The 26,320-nt window shown below is 40.2% G+C and overlaps 1 protein-coding gene across 2 annotated transcripts in view; it reads left to right on the forward strand.

Moving 5' to 3' along the window:
- ALG1 (ALG1 chitobiosyldiphosphodolichol beta-mannosyltransferase) overlaps positions 1-26,088 on the forward strand; it is a 31,130-nt gene extending 5,042 nt beyond the window's left edge. The window contains exons 5-15 of one of the 2 annotated variants that reach the window (XM_032230948.1): positions 1,167-1,315; positions 5,866-5,955; positions 8,314-8,421; positions 10,067-10,191; positions 11,234-11,272; positions 12,495-12,554; positions 13,470-13,580; positions 14,237-14,351; positions 15,157-15,232; positions 18,545-18,699; positions 25,950-26,088. In XM_032230948.1, the coding sequence (XP_032086839.1) occupies positions 1,167-1,315; positions 5,866-5,955; positions 8,314-8,421; positions 10,067-10,191; positions 11,234-11,272; positions 12,495-12,554; positions 13,470-13,580; positions 14,237-14,351; positions 15,157-15,232; positions 18,545-18,682 (1,011 nt within the window). In that variant the 3' untranslated portion in view covers positions 18,683-18,699; positions 25,950-26,088. Of the gene's footprint in view, positions 1-1,166; positions 1,316-5,865; positions 5,956-8,313; positions 8,422-10,066; positions 10,192-11,233; positions 11,273-12,494; positions 12,555-13,469; positions 13,581-14,236; positions 14,352-15,156; positions 15,233-18,544; positions 18,700-25,949 lie in introns of those variants that run through there. The other variant, XM_032230949.1, reaches the window with a different exon arrangement.
- Positions 26,089-26,320: the final 232 nt, after the last annotated feature.

Raw genomic sequence — 26,320 nt, forward strand, 5'->3', positions numbered from 1 at the left:
GCATCACAGGTGGCATGCAGAGCCCTTGCCCCACCTCAGCTCCACCGCATACCGCATGTGTGCACAAAACTTCTGCCGGCCAGCTGATTTTCGGGTCTCTGCCACACGTGTGGAAAACGGGGCGCATGCATGGGTGTGTGCACGAGGCAGGCCCTCCCTGCGGCCCATTTTTGCTCCCAGGAAGTTGCAGGGAGGCCTACTAGGCCCAAAATGTGGCATGGAGGGGGGGGGGTTTCCACACGCAATGGCCAGGAGGTGAAGGGAGCACGTGTGTGTGTCGCGTGTGCATATGCAGAGGAGTGGGGTGCACGGGGGAGAGTTTGCACACGCATTGCATTAGGGGTGCGGGCGCACACACGTACTTTCGGCATGTGATGCAAAAAGGTTAGCCATTACTGGCCCCGATTCCCCTTACAGGCTGGTTGCTGTGGGGAAAATAGGAGGAGAAATGAATATTAGAGAAGTTTGCTGTCTTGAGATCTGTATAAAAAATAACAAAGGCAGGATATAAAGAAGAGAAGAGGAGAGAAGAGAAAAAGAAGTGGAATAGAATAGAAATAAGAAATAGAATAGAATAGAAGAAGAAGTGGAATAGAATAGAAATAAATAGAATAAGAATAGAAATAGAAATAAGAAAAAAGAAATAGAAATAAGAAATAGAATAGCAGAGTTGGAAGGGACTTCGGAGGTCTTCTAGTCCAACCTCCTGCCTAGAGAGGAAACCCTATACCATTTCAGACAAATGGCTATCCAACATCTTAAAAATGTCCAGCATTCACAACTTCTGGAGGCAAGTTGTTCCACTGGTTAATTGTTCTGTCAGGAAATGTCTCCTTAGTTCTAAGTTGCTTCTCTCCTTGATTAGTTTCCACCCATTGCTCCTTGTCCTGCCCTCAGGAGAATAGTTTGACTCCCTCTTCTTTGTGGCAACCCCTGAGATATTGGAAGACTGCTATCATGTCTCCCCTAGTCCTTCTTTTCATTAAACTAGACATTCCCAGTTCCTGCAACCGTTCCTCATATGTTTTAGCCTCCAGTCCCCTAGTCATCTTTGTTAAAATAAATAAATAAAATAAGGAGAGGGTGTTTGGGTGGAGAAGCTAGAAAGCAATTGATCTTATTTACTGGGATTGTTCTGAAACCTCTTCTCTTCTCTCCATAACCAGAATCCTCCTGGTTTGCCCAGCATTGCAGTCAGCTGGATTTTTTGCCTGCTTCGAAACAGCAAGCTAATAATTGATTGGCACAATTATGGGTATACTCTAATGGGCCTGACTCACGGGAAAAGACACCCCATAGTCCGGATTGCTAAATGGTGCGTTCAAGACTTTTGATACTTTTGGGGTATGGTTGGCTACTGCAATGTTACCCAATGAAATCTGTTTTCTTCTCAGAACACTGCACGGTGCCCAGGTAGGTCTCTTATCTGTTCCCACCAGCTCCACTAGGGTTTTAAAAACTCATCAAAGAGGTAATCCTCAACTTACGACCCACAATTGAGCCCAACATTTCTGTTGCTAAGCGAGTTAGTTGTTAAATGTTAAAAGGAACTGGCACAGTGGTTAGAATGCAGTATTTTCAGGCTGACTCTGCCAAGTGCCAGCAGTTCGATCCTAACCAGCTCAAGGTCAACTCAGCCTTCCATCTTTCCGAGGTCGGTAAAATGAGTACCCAGATTGTTGGGGACAAGAGGCTGACTCTGTGAACCACTTACACTATGAAGCGGTATATAAGTCTATGTGCTCTTGCTATTGTTAAAGGGGTTTTGTCCCGTTTTATGACTCTTCTTCAGCTGCTAAGTGAATCGCTGCAGTTGTTACGTTAGTACTGCAGTTTAAATGAATCTGGCTTCACCATCGACTTTGCTTGTCAGAAAGTCTCCAAAGGGTGATCACATGACCCTGGGGACACTGCAACCGTCATAAATATGAGTCAGTTGGCCAAGCATTGATCATGTGATCACGGAAGTGCTGCAACGGTTGAAAGTTTGAAAAACAGTCATAAGATCATTTTTCCAGTGCTGTTATAACTTCTCTAACGTTCGCTAAACAAACTGTTGTAAGTCGAGGACAATCTATCAGGGTTCCAAATAGCATCCAAAAGTAAATCAGAGTCCAAGGCAAAGGATTGCTCAAAGTTCCAATTTATTAAGAGAGCCATGTTGGCACATCTGGGAAAACCCAAATCTGAAAGCTTCCCGCTTTTCCCCACCCAGTTGAAAGTTCAAGATCTTGCCCCCACACCCACTAGTCCATCACATGGTCCAATTTTCCACCCCTCCAGTTCTGGTCAGGTGCAGAGGTGCAGAGACAGATGACTTGGCTTTCTAGAAAGGATTTTGTTATGGCTACATCGCATCTAACCCCCCCTCCCATTTTCCCACAATAGAAAAAGGCATAGTAGAATAATAGAAAGTGTGGCAGCCAAAGATCCAAAAGGAATATGGCTGCAGGCCTGACACTATCTATCTGTACTTCCTAGTGTAAAGAGTTTCAGGGTATTGCTGCATGCTTACACCTATCTGTACTTCTGAAAGTTGCTTCCACATTCATAACAGCATGCATTTTGGTAGCTGAAAAGCAATGGCTTATGATCTGACTAAGTGGACTGCTTTGAGAATAACTCACTGATTTTAAGATTTTTAAAATTTATATGCCGCCCATCATGCGGTTCGAAGCGACTCGGTGACGTATAAGAAATAGATTGCATGGGCAATGCCTCTCTGCTTTTGATTAAAGCTGCCCTTTTCTATTTTCAGGTTTCTGCAGGAGCCTGAAAAAAAGTTACTGTGGCATCAAGAAGTCATCCCAGTTAAAGTTAGTAGAATTCTTAATGCTGCACAATTTTTTCACGCCTGGTTTTCAGGGAAGATATAAAACAAAGATTTCTCTGTCTTTATTTTTACAAGAGAGAAAAAGAGACAGAAAGAGAAAGCAAAATCAAAACCATAGAAAAAGGAAAAAGGAAGGAAAACAGCTGCAACAAAATTCGATCTAGATAGAATTAGATACTTTAGATTAGGAATGAGGTATTTTCAAGGAAAGATTACTGCATAGAGGTAGTCTGTTACAACCATTCACTTAGCAACTATTTGAAGTTACGATGGCACTGAAAAAAAGTGAAGTATGACAAGTCCTCATACTTATGACAATGGTCACGGGATCAATACTCAGGTGCTTGGCAACAAACATGTACAACAATTTTAGCATCTGAGGGTCATGTGGTCACCATTTGTGACCTTCCCTTGTCATGAGACAGATTCGCTTAAGAAGTGTGATTCAGTCAATCAGAATAGAGCTGGAAGGGATCTTTGAGGTCTTCTAGTCCAGCCCCCTGCTCAAACAGGAGACCTTATACCATTTCAGACAAGTGACTGTCCAGTCTGTTGTTAAAAACCTCCAGTGATGGGGTACCCACAATATCTTGTGGCAAGCTGTTCCACTTGTTAATTGTCCTGACTGTTAGGCAGTTTCCCCTTAATTCCGGGTTGCTTCACTCTTTGATTAGTTTCCATCCATTGTTTCTTTTCCTGCCCTTATGGTGCTTTGGATAATACATGGTCTCCTCTTCTTTATGGCAGCCCTTTAATACTGGAATGCTGCTTTCATGTCTCCCCTGGGCCGTCTTTCTACTACATTAGACATACCCAATTCCTGCAACTGTTCTTCATATGTAGTGATTTGCTTAACCATGGCAAAAAAGAGAGGTTTGGACATGACTCATTTAATCATCACCTTGCTTAGCAACAGCAATTCTAGTCCCATTAGTGGCTGTAAGTGAAGGATTCCCTTTACATAATTTTCATCTGTAAGCAGTAAGTTCTCCCCTCCCTTATTTTATCTATTTTATTTATATAACATTCAATTTCCATTGAACTGTGTGATCTGGGTACAGTTATTTTTAAACAATCATAAGCCACATATTTGATGTAGTATTCATCACAATAAAATTTATAATATAATAACAATAATACTTAATATCTTCTTTTTCAACTCTCCACATTGATATTTCCTCTTTTTATGTCTCCTCTTTTCTGACTTCTGTTTCTATTGTCTAGTTATTGATAAAATACATCCCATATCAAAAAATATTCAGTTCTTCTTTATCCTTAAGAGTGAGTGTTAATGTATCCATTTCTGCACATTCTAATATTTTCTTAATTACATTCTCATCTGATGGAATCTCATCGTTTTTCTATTGCTGCGTAAATACAATTCTGGTTGCGTTTAGTATATGGTAAAACCAGATACGTAGCCTTTTTGTCATATTTTTCTAGCATAATGCCCAACGAAAATATCTCTTGGTTCCAAGTCTGTGTGTTGCTTTATCATTTTCTTCCAACCATGTATGTATTTTCAAGCAATATTTTTTGGATTTTGGGCAGGTCCACAACATACATGAACCGGAGAATTGATTATACTTCCAGCATTTAGCAGATCTATCTTTATACATTTTTGTAAGCAGTAAGTTCTTAAGCTGCATACAATCTCAGGCCTGAGTAACTGAAGTTTTATTCATGAATGAAAAATTGAATAACTGGATATTATTTAGCTTTCCAACTTATTGAAAGGGCAAATTTCTTAGCAATAAAATGTTGCATTTGTTTTGTCCAGATGCCAACTTTCTTGTCTGTAGTTCAAGAAAATAAGGATGTCCCAAATTATTAAATTCTGTCTGAGAGTGAAGATAATATGTGAAATGAAAGACCTGTTTCAATCAATAGTAGAGAAACATTTGCCTTGTGTGAGGCTATAATGCTGTCTTTTTCCAAATTATTTTTGAAGTGTACACAAGACTAACTCTGCTGAGGTGCTCCTTCACTTCCTGTATTCCTTTCACATACACTACCATTATTGGTAAATTGTAATTTTTCATTGTGCATTCTTTTCTCTAAGAATTGTGCATTTCTGTGTTACGAAGATTATTATTATTTGAATAACAATATTGAGTGATGCAGAATACAAAGTGATTACAGACATAAATGGTATTTCTGTGTTTTAGAAGTACTGTATTGAGACATAAAATCAAAGATAGATACCGTATATACTCGAGTATAGGCCGACCCGAATATAAGCAGAGGCACCTAATTTTACCACAAAAAACTGGAAAAGTTATTGACTCGAGTATAAGCCTAGGGTGGGAAATGCAGCAGCTACCGGTAAATTTCAAAAATAAAAATAGATACCAATAATGTTTTTGAATATTTATTTCAAAGAAAAACAGTAAACTAGCGGTGTATTCAATGAAATACTTCACTCACCTCATGATGCTGATGTCCCGCTGTGATGATGATGTCCCGTGCAGCCGCGGGAGCGATGTCCCGCCTCCTATGACACACGGCACAGTGATTCCTATCATTGGATCACTGTACCAGAGGAGGTGGGACATCGCTATGTGGCTGCTTGCCATAACAAGGAGGAGGTGGGACATCGTTGCAGAGCGGCAGGAGGGGGAGGAAGGGGAATCGTAAGACAGCCCTGCATTACATTAGAACGTGAGGAGGGGGGATGGTGCGGTGCGCGCTGCGCGGCAAACTGACACAGAGGGAGGGGAAACTCACAGGGGCACTGGGCCATTCACGAGTGTCACCCAGCGGCATGGCCCCGCCCCTTTTTCTCCTCCATTTCGGGCAAATTTTTCACTGACTCGAGTATAAGCCGAGGCGGCTTTTTTCAGCCCAAAAAGTGGGCTGAAAAACTAGGCTTATACTCGAGTATATACAGTACTAGTATTTGGAGCCCTGTAACATTTGCTCTCATTTCTATTTCATCTTTTAAAAGAAACGGGGGGGGGGGGGAACCTGTGTACAAACATCTCAATGAAATTATTAATTTCAGTGGCAAATTACATTTTCATTTCTTTTAGGTATGAAGAATTATTTGGCTCCTTGTCCAGGTATAATATTTGTGTGACCAATGCAATGAAAGAGGATCTTCAAACGAACTGTAATATCAGGTATTTCATAGTTTAAAAATTAATTGGAATTCACTTCTGTTTTTCCTTGGTTACAACAATGCTGTAGACCTATCTGATCCTATTTATTATGAGGCTATTTTGTTGTTTTTTTAAAAAAAATACTTCCCAGTATCTAAGCCATTGTTCAAAGTGTTGCTGAAAATGAAATCTATTTTCACCGCTATCTTATAATAAACTAGTTGATAACCCGCCATTGCCTGGGTATTTATTTATAGGGGGAAAATATCTGGACCAAATGTAACTTCTAATGTTGGATTTTTCCCCTTACCAGAGGGAGCCCCCTTGTGGAGTACTGTGAAGCTATTACCATGGCAACTCCACTGTGCTGCACAGTAGAAGCCATTTAAGGCACAACAGGCTGTATCTTAACAGAACACTCACCTCAAGAGGTGTTAGGGGTGTCTTATCCCCACAGTATTTTTTTTCCAGAGAGTAAGTCATCTGTGTACCAAGTTTGGTTGAAATTGCTCGAAGTGTTCCAGAATTATGCTGGAAAACACACACACACACACACACACACACACACCACACAGCTGTTTTTATATATATTGATGGTTGGATTTATAAACATTTAAGCAGACGCATCAACTCCAATGCAGATTCCCTATTTTTTAGGCTCAAGCTTTTCCCATTATACCTCTGGCAGGACTGGTTTCTGCTCCCTAGAATCATTAGCATTTTCTTCAGCAGAATAAGCTGATGTATAATTTATGACTTATGAATTCTTTCAAGTAGAGCAAATATATTTATGAATGTATATCTTTATGGCCTTGTATTTTTTTTTGTTTTAGTATCTTAGCCAAATATTCTGAGTGTTATTTTTATATTGGTACATACATCAGTATACATGGTAATTGAGAACAGTATCATGCGATGCACAAATATTTCATTCTGGATATTTCTTAATGTCCAGATAGTCTTAATATAATTTCATCCATTCTGGATATTTCTGAATATTCCTAACCCTATCCATAGACATATTTGAGTGTTTATTTTATTTGTTTATTAAAATTGTATACAGTGACTCCATGCAGTTTGTAGAGGACAAACAAATATGTCTATGGGGATTCTCAGTCCTCCATTGTAGTATAAATCCTTCCATTCCCCACCATCCGGCCAGAGATTAAGAAGCTTCTTGGATGAGAAGCAAAACTCCGTCAAAGAAAAACCAGAAAGTCCAGTTGCCTCTTGAAAAAAAGGCACCTTTGGGACATTCTAATATGTCAACATGCAAATATGATGCCGTATTTTTTGCACTATAAGACGCACCTGACCATAAGATCCGCCTAGGTTTAGAGGAGGAAAACAAGAAAAAAAAAATCTGCCTCTGCCTCCGAGCGTTCATTGGGTATTCACTTGGCTAGCATCCTTTCAGCAAACATCCTGGTCAGCTTCAGCACGTTATCGCATCCCCATGATGTGGCTTGTCAGAGCTCCGCTCTACTGTGCCCACCACCAGTCAGCTGAGCGATGCTGGATCCTGACCTCCCTGATCAGCAGGCTGGCTGATCGGAAACACTCCCTTTGCTGCTTCCTGCATTTGCTGCCTCCATGGGGAGTTCTGGAGCCTGTGCTGAAGCAGTAGCGAATGGCAGCAGCAATCCCCACCGCCTGGAACAGCTGATCGGCAGTATCCTGGGAGCCGATCCAACTGCCGAGCAGCTGCTTGGTGCCGAAGGCTTCAGCATTCCCCGACAGAGGCAGCAGACACGAAGGTGGCAGCAACGGCGGTGTACCGGGGGGCGGGGGTGTTTGGCAGCGGCAATAGGCAGCAGCGGTGAATTGCAGCAGCAGTTGCTGCTCGGCGGTTGGATTGTCTCCTGGAATACTGCCAATCAGCTGTTCCAGATGGTGTTGATCGCTGCCGCCATTCACTCCGTTGCTGGTTGCTGCCGCTGCACCAACCCTCTCCCCTCCCTGGTAAGGCAAACCGCTGTGGCCCAGTCTGTGATACAATATTCGCTCCATAAGACGCACAGGCATTTTCACCCACTTTTTGGGGCAGGAAAAGATTGTGTCTTATGGAGCGAAAAATACAGTAGCTCTTTCACTATATATATGTGTTTGTGTGTGTATGTGTATGTGTATATATATATGTATATGTATTGTGTCACAACCCCTGGTATGCACAAATATTTATCAGCACAAATGCAACATACATACATGCATACATACATACATACATATATCTTCTTGCCTCAGGATATCTTTGGGCTAACCTATCATTTTACATAACGTCTTTTACATTTTTGATGAGTTGAAATTATTATTTTTGTTCCCTTACTCTCTTTTGAGTTTTATTGATATTATTTGACCGTTCATCCTATTGTGTTCTAGAGCAATAACCCTTTACGACAAGCCGGCCTCTTTCTTTAAGGAAACACCCCTGAGGGAACAGCACAAGTTGTTCATCAGGCTCTCAAAAGACTACGCTCCTTTTAAAGCGTGAGTTAAAACTTCCTTTCTGTTTGTACTCTCTTAAATTGAAAACAGGTCTAATTCCAAAACTGCCTCTACTTCTTAAGTATGGCGCCTTTTTTAATATGGTGATGTGTTTGCGGGTAGTCCTCCACTTACGACCACAATTGGGGCTAGAATTTCCATGGCTGACTGGTCATTCCATGAACTATCGTGGTCGCACCCAATTTTATGTTATTTTTGCTGTGAAGCAAAATCACGCAGTCATGATGTGAATTTGGCTTCCCTCAGTCACTTGGGTCGTTGGAAGTTAGCTCGGAAGGACATATGGAGAATACCAGAACACTGCGGCCATCATAAATGCATGCCAGTTGGCAAGTGCCCAAATCATGATGATTTGGGCACGTAGTGGGAATGCTGCCACTCTTGTAAGCGTGAGGACTGGATGGCCATAAGTCACTTTTTTTCAACTCCATCGTAACTTTGAACAGTTTCCAAACAAACAGTCATAAGTTGAGGCCTGTCTGTATCTCATTTAAAGCTATTGGATTTTGGATATTGGAGCCATATAGGTGGCCCAGTGGCTAGAAGGCAGTATTGTAGGCAAACTCTGCTGATAGTCAGGAGTTCAGTCCTGACTGGCTCAAGGTTGACTCGGCCTTCCATCCTTCTGAGGTTGGTAAAACGAGGACCCAGATTGTTGGGGGCAAATATGCTCTGTAAATTGCTTAGAGAGGGCCATCAAAGCACTAGGGAGCTATATATAAATCTCTGTGCAATTGCTGTTGCTATCCACAGGTAACAAATCAGTTGGTCCTTTGTAACATTGACTGGTCAGGGGGATTGTTTGCCACTTGGTAAGCTTAGGTAAGCTCCCCGTTGGGAGAGCGAGTACGTTCAGAGAAGCGTTGTGAGAGTGGTGTTGGAGAACACACAAACCAGCATACAGAGACACTGCAGTTTAAATAGGCTTTTACCTTCGTGGAAATAGAGGTATCAGAGTCCATCAAACAGTCCAAATCATACATGGATAAGACAGGCAGTCATCAACGTCTTTCAGTTAAGGGATAATCCAAATAACATACTCCATAATCATATAATCAGTTCAATACTCAAAGTTTACTAGCAGTTGCAAAACTTACATTAGCTCATGGCGCTTTCTAACAGCCAGCTTCCAAACCACTCAGATCAGATCAGCCCAGCATCTAACAAACAGAGAGCTAACAGTCATTCTGGCTCCCTCTTATGGCAGATTGAGGAAAACAGCAACCAATCACATTTTACAGTATGATTTAAAGAAACAGATACAACATTGTTACATGATTTATATATTGCCAACCCAATCTTTAGATTATATTCCTAACAGATGGGTTCTCCTTTCTGTATGGACATTCATCTCTACCTGATATCCCCTCCATTAGCAGATTAATCAGCTTGAATCCTCAACTTTCAGATGGTGTCATAGCTATATGGTGTCATATAGTAGCCAAAAATAAGGACGATTTTCTGACTCTCCCAAATGGATTTATTCAATAAATGGCTTAAGGTTGCCACGTGGAACGGTTCTGTTTCCTCATTAAGCATTAGCCTGTCCGGAAAGTTGTGTGTTTTGTACAGAGTCTGTGTGTGCATCTGCCATCAACATTCCTTGGCTAATTTTTCTCCTTCTCAGGGTGGAATCCTTCACTCCAGATCGTGTTGAAAAATCTGCCTTTACCCAGTTAGATGCCACCACTGGAAGAGCCTCACACCGTCTGGGCCGACCGGCTCTCCTTATTAGCAGCACCAGTTGGACAGGTCTGAGACTATATCTTGTCATTGAAGTAAGCCACACTTAGTTAAATAAAGCATACTTAGCTGAATGTTCACAATATGCTAGATTCCAGCCCAACGCAACTCAACCCAACCCAACGCAACCCAACCCAACACAACTCAACTCAACCCAACGCAACTCAACCCAACCCAATGCAACTCAACCTAACCCAACCCAACCAACCTCACTGTGGATTAAGACAGTGTATGGCTCCAAGTGTAGCCTTTGAAAGAGTCTGCACATTCATCTCAGAATTTTGGCATGATTGTGGACCATTCTGCTTCCTGTGGCAAGATAAATTAAAAATAAGCTTTATGATTGCCTTCCATCCTCTCTTGGCTAAGTTGGCATGCAAATAGAACGATCAAATAGGAACCTAACCATAGGGTTCATATAGCCATTGCTGAGCTCGCTTAGCTGTGTTGTCCATGCATATTTAATGATTCAAACATAAATTTTAAAATTTAAAATGTTGGTGTTGCTGTGAGACCTGGTCCAATATGTGACTTATCCTGGGTTATTCTGAGATTGACAAATACAACAAAAAAAAATCTTTTCTCATATGCACCCTTCCCCACACTCAAAAAGCAACAACTTTTCTTGGTGGATTTTAATCCCTATCTAAAGATGAGGATTGAGCATGATTTGAATTTCCAGGGTGGTATAAATATACTCAAATACCAGTTTGCCTGATCAAAATTGAAATGTAACTTTTGTTTTCTGGCTCATAAAACATTTGTTAGCAGAGCTCGCCATTTTCTCTTAAGCAGATGTAAGGTGGCAGTTTAATTATATTATATTTCCATTTGATGGGAGGTAAATTTGGATGGTCTTCCTTGGGCATCACAGCTAAAATTGAACACCATCCAATTGCTCTTAAGATATAATGTATAGAGCAACTTTCTCCAGTTAGTAATCTCCATAGGCTTCGGGATTACTATTCCCAATTTTTTCAGCCAGCATGATAAAACTGAATTTATAACCATGATGTTTGTATAATAAATTCTGGTTCTTTTCTTTTTCTAGAGGATGAAGATTTTTCCATCCTGTTAGATGCTTTAAAAGGTGAGTTACCAAGAAAGTTTTTAGTGTTTCTTAAAAGCCAGCCATCTTCACGGTGAATGAACAAGTTTTTTCTCGCTTGCTTCTCTGCCTTGAAGAGATAAGGTTAAGAGCAGTTATTGAGATGAACTTTCCTATCAGATCTTTGTCTTTGCTCGCAGGGTTGATGATTTTTTTAAATTTTATTTTTAAAAATTGGATTTTTAAAATTTAAATCAGATATTTTTTATTTTATCAAATTTATTTTAATAAAATGCTTTTGGAGTGAAAATCTATCTAAAGATAGTTTTCTATTTAAGATGCATTAATAATTTCGTTTATTCAGCATGAACTGGAGCTTAGTTATATAGCATGAGGCTGTATATTCTGCACTCTTGGAACTGTTGGTGAATCAACCGCAGGTCAGAGGAGGAGCCACTGCGGGACAGAGATGACAGCTGTTCTTTAAAAATTATGATTTAAATCGAGTGGATTTAAATCAAGCCTTTTCACTAGTGATTTAAATTGACTTGATTTAAATCAAATCCACTCTGCTTGCTTCGGTAATAAAATTGGCTTCTAAAAGCCAAAAGTTATCATAATATTATATCATTTTATAATATTCTCACCAGAGCTCTTGTCTTTTTTTTTCCAAACCATACGGCCAAGCCTGATGTATAAATTCAGCTGGATCCTTTTCCTAACCTTGTCAAATGGAGCAAAACTCACTTAATAAGGGACATGCTTAGCAGTGAAAATTTTGGGCTCAATTGTGGTTGTGTGTGTGTGTGTGTGTGAGAGGGGAGAGAGGGGAAAGAGAGAGAGAGGGAGAGGGGAGAGAGAGAGGAGGGAGAGAGGGAGAGAGAGACTTGCAATGTCTGGCTAATGTGTGGTTCATTATCACTAAAACGATTTTGTGGGTGAAAAGTTTTTGAAAAGCATAGAGAGAAAAAGTTGTTCAGATTTTATGCTTCTATTGTTTATAGGAAGTCTTTCCAATTTTGGTGCCCCTCAAAATTTGGCACCCCTAGAACCTTCCCTGCTTTATAGGATGCTGCATCAATCCTCTTTGCTTTCCCCTTTTTGAAATCAGAGTGAATTTGCGGTACCAAACTGAGCATATATTCCCTTTGAAATCTCAAGTCCAGCTCTCAGTTTTGAAAATTCCTGCCTTAACTAGTGAAGTTTGCCTTTTGTAGCCTAGCCAAATAATTCCACATTCTTTGCTGTCTCTTCTTTTCCACAGAGTATGAGCACTGTGTCAGCAATGGAACAAAGCTTCCTTCTCTTGTGTGTGTGATCACAGGTAGCACCTTTGAATTGTTCATTTTTCCCAAATTCTGCCCTGGTTTCTTCCAGTATTTTGAGCTGCTGCATAAAATGCTTTCGTTTAGAAGTGGGAGCAACTAACATTCAGCTACTTGTATGTCATCCATTCTTGGTCTGAGTATTTATAACACCAAGTCATAAAAATGATACAAAGTTGTGGCTTTGTCCCACAATCCTTTTGAAGAAGGGCCTTTCCTTAGTGTTCTCTGAGGTTGGTTGTTTCCTGGCGGACATTTCACTATCAAACTAGGTAACATCACCGTGTGGGGTTTGCTTTCAGTTCACAAGTGCCTCCATGAACACCAAGTAGCAGTCAGAAGACATGACAAAAATTGTTACTTTCACCATTTTTTCAACTGGGAAACTGAGCATCCTAGACCAAGCCAATTCCAAAAACACTGGAGAATTCCCAGCAGCCTGGCACTCCGATAAATCAGCTATCAACAGGCACAGAGAGGTAAACAACAACTACATACCATTCAAAAAAGACAATCAACAAACCAAAATGGAACAAAAAGATCAAAGCACCTCCTCACCAGCAATTGACAACTAAATAAGCAGAGATTAACACCAAGATTAAACATTAGACCAACAATCAATATCCCAATCAAGGAACTGCCAACTTAGACAAAGAAGTGAATAATTAAACAGTCCAATCAAGGATCTACCAAGATCACTCCCACCCAACACTGATAGGACAAGCTACTAGCATATGAAACAACAGCAAACCCCACTCCCTACTAGCTCTGATGATGTTACCTACTTTGGTAACGAAACATCTGCAAAAAAACCTCCAAGCTCAGAGAGTGCCAAGGACCCCTCAATTAAACCCTGAGCTACAAATATTCTGTTCTGGTAATTTTTCCTTACATGTGTGTTTCTCTTATGAAAGGCAAAGGACCTCTGAAGGACCATTACACCAAGCTGATAGCTTCTCTGCACTTTAACCATATCCAGATTTGCACCCCGTGGCTGGAAGCGGAAGACTACGCCCTGTTGCTTGGCAAGAACATTTTTGTTTTTTCTCTTGTAGGATGATACTAAATAGATTTATTGGTTGGTTGGTTGGTTGCTGTGTTTGTTTCTTTCTTTCTTTATTTGTAAAATGCATTAGCCACTCCTTTTGCCACACAGAAAATTATTAAAAAGATGTTGAGACTTTGGAAACAGGGCAAAGAAGAGCATCTAAGATGATTAGAGGCCTGGAGACAAAAACATCTGAAGAACAGTTGCAGGAATTGGGTATGGCCAGTCTAGAGAAAAGAAGGAGTAGGGGAGACATGATAGCAATATTCCATTATTTGAGGGGTTGCCACAAAGAAGGGGGAGTCAAATTATTCTCCAAAGCACCAGAAGGCAGGACAAGAAATACTGGATGGAAACTAATCAAGGAGAGGAGCAACCTAGAATTAAGGAGAAACTTCCTAACAGTGATGGCAATTAACCGGTGGAACAGCTTGCCTCTAGAAGTTGTGGGAGCTCCATCACTGGAGGTTTTAAAGAAAAGACTGGATATCCACCTGTCTGAAATGGCATAGGGTCTCCAGCTTGAGCAGGGGGTTGGACTAGAAGCCCCCCCCCCCCAGGTCCCTTCCAGCTCTGTTCTGATTGATTGAGCAGTTCTATATCCACTGAACTCCCCTTCCTTTTCTCTTACAGGCTCAGCCGATTTAGGGGTTTGTCTTCATAAATCCTCCAGCGGTTTAGATTTACCGATGAAAGTGGTAGATATGTTCGGCTGTTGCTTGCCCGTGTGCGCAGTACAATTTCAATGGTAAGGGCCGTGTCATCCTGTCCTCCACCTCTCCCAGTGAATACCGTGTTCTTGTAAACAAGGAATACACAAAATGTCAGGTGGGATGGAATGTGTAGCTGGAGAAGAGCTGGAGGAAAATTTCAGCAGCACCAGCACAATTTCCCAGGGAGGAGGCAGTCCATTCCAGAGAGGGGCCCACAACAAGAGGTTGCCCAGCCATCAACTGCCAAGGGGAAAGAGAAAAAAGTTTCATTTTCCGCCCTTTCCAGGAGGTGGGGATTGGAATGGGCGGAAAATGTGGCGCGGAGGTGGAAAATGGGGCTCGCGGAGGCGACAATAGGCTAAGGCAATCCCTGCAACCTGAAACAGCTGATGGTCAGGAGGCCGATCCAACTGCCGATCAGCTGCTTGTGCTAATCAGGCTGTGCTGAAACTGAACCAGGCTGTTGGCCGTTCGCTGCAAGGAGGCAAATTGCTGGGAGGCAGCAATTTCCTCCCCAAAAGCTAGGTGCATCTTATACTTCAGAGCGTCTTATACTCCGAAAAATACAGTATTCCAATCCACACCGGAATGCACCAGATTGTAAAAAATCGGATTGGCGGTTGCTCTGTTGAGTGCCGAGTCCTGCTTCCATGTTCAGAAATAACAAGGACCCGCTACGCAATATGCATGCAGAAATCAAGCGTGGACTCCTTTGCACAATTCCAGGCACCCTCCTTTTGATCCAGAAAGGCCTTCCATACTGCAGATTGATTTTCTGCCCCCCCCCACCCCCCATAGCTACTAATGAGATCTTTTTTATGCACCCCAATTTCTTTGCAGTTTGCACGAACTGGTGAAACACGAAGTGAACGGCTTGATGTTTAAGGACTGGAGTGAACTTGCGGAACAGCTGAAGGTTTGTGGATGCTTCTCAGATTAGTTCTTGATAGTGTTTGATTTGAGTCGTTTACATAATGGTTGAATCTTATGATTTATCACTTTGTTGCTTGTGTGTATACTGAGAGCTTTGGCACCGGAGAATTTCCTTGTGTGCCCAATCACACTTGGCCAATGAAAAATACTCTACTCTACTCTACTCTACTCTACTCTACTCTACTCTACTCTACTCCACTCCACTCCACTCCACTCCACTCCACTCCACTCCACTCCACTCCACTCCACTCCACTCCACTCCACTCCACCCTACCCTACCCTACCCTACCCTACCCTACCCTACCCTACCCTACCCTACCCTACCCTACCCTACCCTACCCTAAGCCTCCACTTCACTCCCTATTCCTATTCCTATTATTCTATTTCTATTCCTATTATTCCAATCCATTGCACTGCACTTCACTTCACTCCATTCTTTACTTTTTGGCTTGCAGTATTTCTGCAGTATTTCTCAACTTCCTTTGAATCTGAGAATGGATGTCTAGCACCAATCATGGTTTTCTTCTGTGAGCAGTTCCTTGATAATCCTACAACTTGTCATCTTATGGTGCTGATTTTGAGATGATCCACTGATCCAATATTTCCCTAAGTCCCATTTTGAAAAAAATAATAGCAATAGCACTTAGACTTACATATTGCTTCACAGTGCTTTTACAGCTCCTCTCTTAAGCGGTTTACAAAGTCAGCATATTTCCTCCCCAAAATCTGGGTCTTCATTTTACCGACTTTGGAAGGCTGGAAAGCTGAATCAACCTTGAGCCAGTCAGGATTGAACTGCTGACTGTGGGCAGAATTAGCCTGCAAAACTGCATTCTAACCACTACGCACAGTGGAAGGACAGAAGGAAGGAAAGGAAAAGGAAGGAAGGAAGGAAGGAAGGAAGGAAGGGCAATAACACTTATATACTGCTTCACAGTGCTTTTACAGTCCTCTCTTAAGCAGTTTACAAAGTCAGTATATTTCCCCCAAAAAATCTGGGTCTTCATTTTACCAACTTCGGAAGGCTGGAAAGCTGAATCAACCTTAAGCCAGTCAGGATTGAACTGCTGACCATGGGCAGAATTTGCCTGCAGAACTGCATTCTAACCACCCCGCCACCATGGCTCCTATTGTCTTTATTATCCTAATTGCTGCTTCAGGAAGTCAGATCTTTTTAGGCTAAGATGGCAGGTATTCCTAGACCTGGCTGATCGCATTTTGCAACTTTTGTTGATTTTAAATTTGTACTTGTTGTACTCTGTAGACCTAATCTGTGGTACAGACTGTAAACATTCTTTGATTTAAATATCACAAGAACGTAAGGCTGAAAGAGATGTAGCATGCAAGGACATTTTACTAAATACCTGCAAGGAGAGGAGTTAAATGTATATTTAATTATCTTATAAAGTCCCTGGGGCCTCATCTATGCAATATCACTTTCCATCCTCTTAAGCTAGCCCATAGGCATACCAATTTATCGTTGTATGCCGGTGATCCAGTAATTTTCTCCTTGACCCTCTCAGTTTTCAAAGAGTTTTGCTAGGGTTTTTTTATTGCAATAATTAAGAATTAATTAATTAACAATACATTTTGCTAAGGTCGAGATTACAGCCCTTTCTAAACCTTTTCTAAAGCAGTGAATCTGGCATCGATCAAAACCTTTAAATATTGAGGGGTGCAATTAGGAGGCTAATAGAATTGCCGTTCTAGTAAATAAATTTAATTCCTCTTGAGAAAAAAAATCTACACTAAGAAAATTGAAGAACTGGGTTTTCGTGTGATGCTGTGTGATTTTTGTGCTGTTTTTCCATAGTTTTTTTTTTAATCTATTAACATTTGCAAAGCACAATTTTGGACCGCACAAAACTGTACAGGTAGTCCTTAATTTGCTATCACAATTGAGCCCATTTCTGTTGCTAAGAGAGTTTTGTCCCATTTTATGACCCATCTCACCACAGTTGTTAAGTGAATCACTGCAATTGATAAATTAGTAATACGGCCGTTAAGTGAATCAAGCTTCCCCATTGATTTTACTTGTTAAAAGGTCTCAAAAGGGGATTACATCACCCTGGGACACAGCAACAGTCATAAGTATGAATCAATTGCCAAGCATTTGAATTTTGATCACGTGATCATGGGGATGCTACAAAGGTCGTAAGTATGAAAAATAGTTGTAAGACACTTTTTTCATTGCTACTGAAAGTTTGAACGGTCACTATATGAGCTGTTGTAGGTTGAGGACTCCCTATACTATAGTTTTCATAATCCTTATATTTTAATGATACAATTTCATCATTTTAGTAGTTCTCAATGTTATTTTTCCACAAATAATAGAATAGAATAGAATATCAGAATGGAATAGAATAGAATAGAGAATATGGAGTAGAGTAGAATATGGAATAGAGTAGAACAGAATAGAATATCAGAATGGAATAGGAATAGAATAAAATATCAGAATGGAATAGGAATAGAATAGAATAGAGAATACAGAATAGAGTAGAATATGGAATAGAATAGAACAGAACAGAATATCAGAATGGAATAGGAATAGGAATAGAATAGAATATCAGAATGGAATAGGAATAGAATAGAATAGAGAATACACAATTGAGTAGAGTAGAATATGGAATAGAATAGATTAGAACAGAACAGAATATCAGAATGGAATAGGAATAGAATAGAATATCAGAATGGAATAAGAATAAAATAGAGAATACAGAATAGAGTAGAGTAGAATATGGAATAGAATAGAATATCAGAATGGAATAGGAAGAGAATAGAATAGAGAATACAGAATAGAATACGGAATAGAATAGAACAGAACAGAATATCAGAATGGAATAGAGATAGGAATAGGAATAGAATAAAATAGAATATCAGAATGGAATAGAATAGAATAGAATATCAGAATGGAATAGAATAGAATATCAGAATGGAATAAGAATAGAATAGAGAATAGAATAGAATAGAATAGAATAGAATAGAATAACAGAGTTGGAAGGGACCTTGGAAATCCTCTAGTCCAATTCCCTGCTTAGGCAGGGAACCCTATACCATTTCAGACAAATGGTTGTCCAATCTCTTTTTGAAAACTTCCAGTGTTGGAGCATTCACAATTTCTGGAGGCAAGTTGTTCTACTGTTAATTGTTGTTACGGTCAGGAAATTTATTCTTAATTTGATCTTAATGCTACTCGTATTGGATTGGTTTCACATTTCATCCACCACACTGCTCAATGCATAGCATTCTTTTTTATCATGGTGTTTTTTGTTTTGTTTTTTGTTTTGCCTTACAGATGCTTTTCGGTGAATTTCCTGCTGAGGAAAGCCAACTTGCTCTATTCCGAAGAAATCTTCGCCAGGCCAAACAGCAACGTTGGGATGAAAGCTGGGAACAGACAGTACTTCCTCTGTTTAGCGACAAATCCGATTAGCTTATGATAAATTACAAGTTAGTTGATAAATTATGTCTTTTTCCAGTTTTGTATTGTCCTGCCAGTATTTGAAAATTCAAAAATTGGCATAAATCAAAATTTTACGACAAACTTTATGTTGAATTGATTTTTTTAAAAAATGACATTTTATTTTGGTAAATAAAACAAAAACCTTTCCTATTTTTGTCCCTTACTTGATCATATTCTAGGAAAATTCAAGTGCCACTTCATGGATGGAAAATAGCCTTATACAAGTAGTCCTTGACTAGAATACAAGAATACAATAGCAGAGTTGGAAGGGACATTGGAGGTCCTCTAGTCCCAACCCCCTGCCTAGGCAGGAAACCCTATACTGTTCCAGACAAATGGCTATCCAACATCTTTTTAAAGACTTCCTCCAGTGTTGGGGCACTCACAACCTCTGGAGGCAAGTCATTCTACTGATTAATTGTTCTAACTGTCAGGAAATTTCTCCTCAGTTCTAAGTTGCTTCTCTCCTTGATTAGTTTCCACCCATTGCTTCTTGTCCTGCCCTCAGGTGCCTTGGAGAATAGTTTGACTCCCTCTTCTTTGGGGCAGCCCCTGAGATATTGGAACACTGCTATCATGCCCCTCCTGGTCCTTCTTTTCATTAAACTAGACATACCCAATTCCTCCAACCGTTCTTCATATGTTTTAGCCTCCAGTTCCCTAATCCTCTTTGTTGCTCTTCTCTGCACTCTTTCTAGAGTCTCCACATCTTTTCTGCATCATGGCAAGCAAAACCGCAGGATTCCAAGTGTGGCCTTACCAAGGCATTATAAAGTGGTATTAACACTTCACGCAATCTTGATTCTATCCCTCTGACTTACAAAAGTTCATTTAGTAACTGTACAAACAGAACTGAAAAAAAGGACTTATGACCGTTTTCATAATTACAACCTTTGAAGCGTCACCCATGGTCACATAATCAAAATTCAGACGCTTGGCAACTGGTTCATACATACGACGGTTGCAGCACCCCGGGGTCACATGATCCCCTTTTGTGACCTTTTGATAAGCAAACTCAAAGGGGAAGTCAGATTCACTTAATGACTGAATACTAACTTATCAACTTCAGTGACTATATTTAACAAGTCCGGCAAGAAACGGAGCAAAATTCATTTGACAAATTTCTCATTTGGCAACAACAATTTTCCACCCTGGTCATAAGTTGAGTACTACCTGGAATAGAGAAGAGTCTTCCCAGACTAAAGATGTGATTTTCTAACCTATTGCAGAGAGTTCTTGATTTACAGCCATTTCGCTTAGTCATCGCTTAGCAAGAGCCAAGGTGGCGCAGTGGTTAAATGCAGCACTGCAGGCTACTGCTAGATCAGCAGGTCAGCGGTTCAAATCTCACCGGCTCAGGGTTGACTCAGCCTTCCATCCTTCCGAGGTGGGTAAAATGAGGACCCAGATTGTTGGGGGCAATATGCTGACTCTCTGTAAACCGCTTAGAGAGGCCTGAAAGGCCTATGAAGCGGTATATAAGTCTACTGCTATTGCTATTGCTATTGTTTAAAGTTTACAACAGCACGGGGGAAAAATGACTTTTAAGATTAGACCTGTCTCACTTAAACAATAGAAATTATGGGCTCAATTGTGCCTTAAGTGGAGGACTACCTGCACTTGAGCATACTAAAAAGCAGAAACATCACCTTGCCAACAAAAGTATGTAGTCAAGGCTATGGTTTTCCCAGTTGCAATGGATGGCTGTGAAATTTGGACCATAAGGAAGGCTGAGCAGCAAAGAATGGCGGCCTTTGAACTCTGTTGCTGGAGAAGACTCCTGCGAGTCTCTTGGACTGCAAGTCCATCCAACTGGTCAGTCCCAGAGGAGATCAACCCTGACTGTTCTTTAGAAGGCCAAATCCTGAAGAGGAATCTCAAAGACTTTGGCCACCTAATGAGAAGGAAGGACTTACTGGAGAAGAGCCTCATGCTGGGAAAGATGGAGGGCAAGAGAAGAAGGGGACGGCAGAGAATGAGGTGGCTGGATGGAGTCACTGAAGCAGTTGGTGTGAGCTTAAATGGACTCTGGGGGATGGTAGAGGACAGCAAGGCCTGGAGGAACGTTGCCCATGGGGGCACAATGGGTCAGACATGACTTTGCAGCTAACAACACCTGTCCCTGAATTGCAATTGGCATTGGAATAAAGGTTTTATGTGCTGGGAACTAGGTTGCTGCTTTGTAATCATAATTCTTATAGACTGGTCCCCTGACATTCTTGAGATGTTGAGCCACAACTCAAAGTGTTACTTTCCCTTGGCTGTGTGCCAAGGTAGATTAAATTTAAAACACGGATGGGGAAATCACTTTTCTTAAAGAGTCTTAAGTGCCATAACAACGTACTTCTGAATTGCCCTACTCACTGCACGTGACTTTCATATGTATCCGCAAAATATTTGGTTTCTGCATGAATTTTTCAAATAAAACGTCTCTGGAAATAAGATGTCAAAAAGTCCCCATTTAAATGCTTATCTGTTCTGGAAGGGAAAGGCAGCTTATAAATATTTAAATGCTTAGACCTTTGTATAGATGTGTGTGCAGTTTTCTTCCATTTCAAAACAGCCAAATACTTCGTGCACAAACTCGTTTGTCTCAACAATACTATATTCTATTTAAAAATATTCTTTTCATTGGGGTTTATCGCCTCCTTTTTCATCTCTATTAATGGAGCGACCAATATCTGAGAACCGATCTCCGTTTTTTGAAGTGTTTAGGTGAAAAAAAAGCTATTGAATATTGCACTCCTGTAGTGGATAAGACTGGAAGATATCTTATTCATCCAAGATGCATAATTCACGGAAGGCTGTTGGCATTTAGTGATAAATTCTTGTTCTTGAATTCTTACTGAGAATACTGTATTTTTTTTTCCTTTGTAGAAGAAATTCTTTTGTTGCAGTAAACTGTAAGAAATGGAATTGTTGGTTATTTAAATGTTAAAGAAGAACAGAAAAAGCAGAATTTTCTGTTCTCCGATAGGACTGATTAGATCCCACTGTCAAGTGATCTAACTGCGAGTCTTACGTGAAAGTCGATTTTTTTTTTACTGCCCTTGGTTCTTTTTTGTAATGGAAAAAAATAGAACATAATATCCCATGGTTGGAAGAGACCTTGGAGTTCTTCTAGCCACCCACATAATCGATCCATCTTTTTTTGAGGTGGTTGTTGTTATGTAAGCTCCCAGTTGGGAGAGCGAGAACGTTCAGCGAAGTGTTGTGAGAGTTGTGTTGGAGAACACACAAACCAGCATACAGAGACACTGCAGTTTAAATAGGCTTTTACTTTCGTGGAAATAGAGGTATCAGAGTCCATCAAACAGTCCAAGTCATACACGGATAATTCAGTCACTCATCAATGTCTTTCAGTTAAGGGATAATCCAAATAACATAGTCCAGTATCATATAATCAGTCCAGTAATCAAGGTTTGCTAAAAGTTGCAAAACTTACAATAGCTCATGGCTCTCAGATCAGATCAGCCCAGCATCTAACAAACAGAGAGAGAACTAACAGTCATTCTGGCTCCCTCTTATGGCCGATTGAGGAAAAACAGCAGCCAATCACATTTTACAGTATGCTTTAAAGAAACAGTTACAACATTGTTACATGATTTATATATTGCCAACCCAACCGTTAGAATTATATCCCTAACAGTTGTTAAGTGAACACACTGGTCATTTGGTGAACCAAGAGTAATGGGCTATTTTTGCCCAAAAAGCCAGAAATAAATGCAGGTTTTTGGCACAAACTTCATGAAATGATGGCACATGACCATGGAACAGGACAGGTGGCAGTGACTGTGGGGCGATTGTTAATGTGCGGTCATCTGATTATGGAGGGTGTCCATTAGAACTTCAGAACTGGATCATAAGTACCGGAGTGAAGTCCATTGAGACTTCAAACATTTCGTTAAGTGACCGGTCATAAGTCAGAATCAGAATAGAGCAGGAAGGGACCTTGGAGGTCTTCTAGTCCAGCCCCTTCCTCAGGCAGGGTATCCTATACCATTCCAGACAACTGACTGTGCTTAAAACCTCTGGTGATAAAGATTTTAAGTACCCACAAATATTGAGGCAAGCTGTTGCACTGGTTAATTGTCATCGCTGTTAAGAAGTTTCTCCTTAGTTCTAGGTTGCTTCTCTCTTTGATTAGTTTCCATCCATTGTTTCATGTCCTGCCCTCTGGTGCTTTGGAGAATAATTTGCCCCCCTCTTCTTTGTGGCAGCCCTTCAGCTACTGGAACACTGCTATTATGTCACCCCTAATTCTTTTTTTCCTTTAGACTAGCCAAACCGAAATCCTGCAACCGTTCTTCATGTGTTTTAGTCTCCAGGCCCTTAATCATCCTAGTTGCTCTTCTCTGCACTTTTCCCAAAGTCTCAACATCTTTTTTTTGTAATGTGGTGACCAAAACTGGATGCAGTATGCCAGGTGTGGCCTTACTAAGGCTTTGTAAAGCGGTACTAATACTTCATGTGATTTTGATTCTATGCCTGTGTTTATACAACCCAGGATTGTGTTATCTTTTTTTTTGCCACATGTTGCTGGCTCATGTTTAAGCGATCGTCTACTAGGACTCCAAAGTCTCTCTCACAGTTACTGTTTTCGAGCCAGGTTTCACCCAATCTGTAATCTGTCAAGGATTACCTTTATATGGTTGATTTCATGCAGCATCTTATCTAGGGTTGTGACATTGGGTCAATTTTCTACACAAGCTAGTAATTTAGAACATCCAAGTGGTTTCAGCAAAAAGGACCTCTTGAAGTTACTGGTTCCACCGTCAAGGTCTCCTTAACTCCCAGAAGTTTATTTTGAATTAACACTGGAATCTGCCTTTTAGCCATTGTACAATAAAGAATATTTCATAGATTCAAATCAATACCCTTTTAATATCTTGCCAAGCAAGGGTACTATTAATCTTCATATGCGATGTATCTGTAGTCAATTTACATTTATATTTTCTATAGAAATAATGGGATGTAGCTGGCTGATTACATAGGTTGATTACTATTTTCATCATTAGCGTATTATAAGAAATCAGACCATACGGGGAAGTGGGGGGAAGTAATTTTCTCTCTTATTTTTCTTTAACTGGTTTCAATTTATATGTTAATTTTTTTGTTAAGGCAATGGACCATATTTATCATGCCCATTTTTCTAAGATGACCCGTCTAGATATACCCAGTATTTTCTGTTATTAATCTAGCAGCATTAATAACAAGTGTAATAGTGCCTTACTTTTCAAATTTGTATTCTTAACAGATAATGATAACAAAAGCTATAAGATGTTTTCTTTATTCTTTGATTAGTAATTAATGGGATTGTCTGAACTACTATATCCCCAATTTACAAAAGTTTGTGGATGACCAGCATATAAGTAAAATGATTTTTTTTCTTTGCTATCTCTCTAACATTTATTCCTTTTTTTTTAAATTACGTGTGAAATGTTAACTGGGATTAGATGCCGAAAGTGTGAAAACCTGAAATGTAATTTCCGCAAAGCTATTGAGAGAAACGTAGGAATTTTTGTCCTTCCATACTTGTCATTCATTTTTGGGTATTTTTCTACCAAAACCTAAGGCTTTCTCCTGGTTTCAGCCTTTAGTAGAAGTTTGTGAAATTGTGCACTATTAGGAATGGAATGGAATGGAATAGAATAGAATAGAATAGTGATTGGACACACAAGGAATTTGTCTTTGGTGCATATACTCTCAGTGTACATAAAGAAAAATAAAATAGAATACATTCATCAAGAATCATAAGAAACAATTTAGTGGAAGTCATAGGTTACTAATAAGAAATCAAATTATACTAGGAAACAAAACAGTATAAATTTTAAAGATACAAGCAATATGGTTATAGTCATAAGTGGGAAGAGATAGGTACTAGGAAGGAAGAAAATAATAATAGGGATACAGTCTTAATAGATAATTTGACAGTGTTGAGGGAATTATTTGTTTAGCAGAGTAATGGTGTTCGGGAAAAACCTGTCCTTGTGTCTAGTTGTTCTGGTGTGCAGTACCTTACAGCGTCATTTTGAGGAGAGGAGTTGAAACATATTAATGTCCAGGATGGAAAGGGTCTGTAGATATGTATTTTCACAGGCCTCTTTTTGACACGTGCAGTCCTCAATGGAAGGCAGATTGGCAACAATTGTTTTTTCTGCATTTCTGATTCTCCTCTGAAGTCTCTGTCTGTCTTGTTGGGTTGCAGAGCCAAACCAGACAGCTATGGAGGTGCAGATGACAGACTCAATCATTCCTCTGTAGAACAGAATCAGCAGCTCTTTGGGCAGTTTGAGCTTCCTGAGTTGGCGCAGAAAGAACATTCTTTGTGGTGCTTTTTTGATGATACTAATTTATTATTAATGACTAATAATATACTACATTGCTGGGGGTACATTTGTGTATGAAGCAAGCATGTGTAAAAAAAAAAGCCCATTAGCTCTTTAATATTTTGTAGTTTCTGTGCATCCATCCGATTGTATAGATTCTTTCAGTCAAACATCATCTTGTAGGAGCAGGGAAAATGTTAACTTCTCTGTTGCAATGTATTTTCTCAAAAGTAAAAAAAAAACTGGTGTAACGCACATTTTGTTAGCGTACTGATATTTGTAGAATATTTGTGGCGCAGGGCTGAAATGTGGGGTCCTTGGTGCTCTCTGAGCTTGGTAGTTTTCTTACAGATGTTTCATAACCCAACTAGGTAACATCATCAGTGTTAGGAGGTGGGTTTGTGGAGAGGAGGAGGATGACTGTGGGGTCCTTGGTGCTCTCTGTGCTTAGTTATTTTCCTGCAGACGTTTCATGACCCAACTAGGTAACATAATCAGTGTTAGAAGCGAGTCGGGTTTGCAGCGTAAAAGAAGGAGAGAAGGACGTGGAGAACTGTGGAGTCCTTGGTGCTCTCTGAGCCTGGTTGTTTTGTTGCAGACATACATGATGTAAGCCTTTGTTTTCAGTCAATTTATTGTTTCATTCTGCTGCCATTAAAAACATAAGAGGATGAACTAGAAGCAGAAATATTATGAACTATTTTGTGACTGAGGAGAGAGAGATTTTTAAGCCCCTCATTCTCAGACTCGCCTATCTTGAGGGATTGTTATGGGGGGTAAATCTGGATGGTGGAGCATGGATTGTTAGTCTAAACTGGGTGAAAAAAGATGAGAATACTTGGATATTAAAGTGAAAAATCAGATGAATCCACTTTTCTGTTTTAATATTGACTGTTTGGCTCCCACAGAAAAGAACTACGAATGCTTCTGAAACGTCAACTTTTGCGAAGTTAAAAACTTTATCCTACAAGAAGCACCTTCTAGAAGGCGGACCAAGGAAATATATATAAAGGAAGGAAGATGACCTTGATAGAAACACGCAGAAATTGTTATATAGACACCAGTGTTAAGTGCTCAGAAACAAGACAGCATTTGGAAATGGCTCATGTAGAGAACCCCTGGATTCACAGGAATATGAGAAAGAAGAGGAGGAGGAGGAAGAGGAAGGTACAGAAGAATCAGATTGCAAGATTCTGTTCTAAAAGTCAATCTCAATTAAAAACAGATGGAGATTGATTACCTGTTCTGATCTACTTCTCCGGGCTGACAATGTTGCAGC

The sequence above is a fragment of the Thamnophis elegans genome, chromosome 14 (assembly GCF_009769535.1).
Source record: "Thamnophis elegans isolate rThaEle1 chromosome 14, rThaEle1.pri, whole genome shotgun sequence".
Taxonomy (NCBI): domain Eukaryota; kingdom Metazoa; phylum Chordata; class Lepidosauria; order Squamata; family Colubridae; genus Thamnophis; species Thamnophis elegans.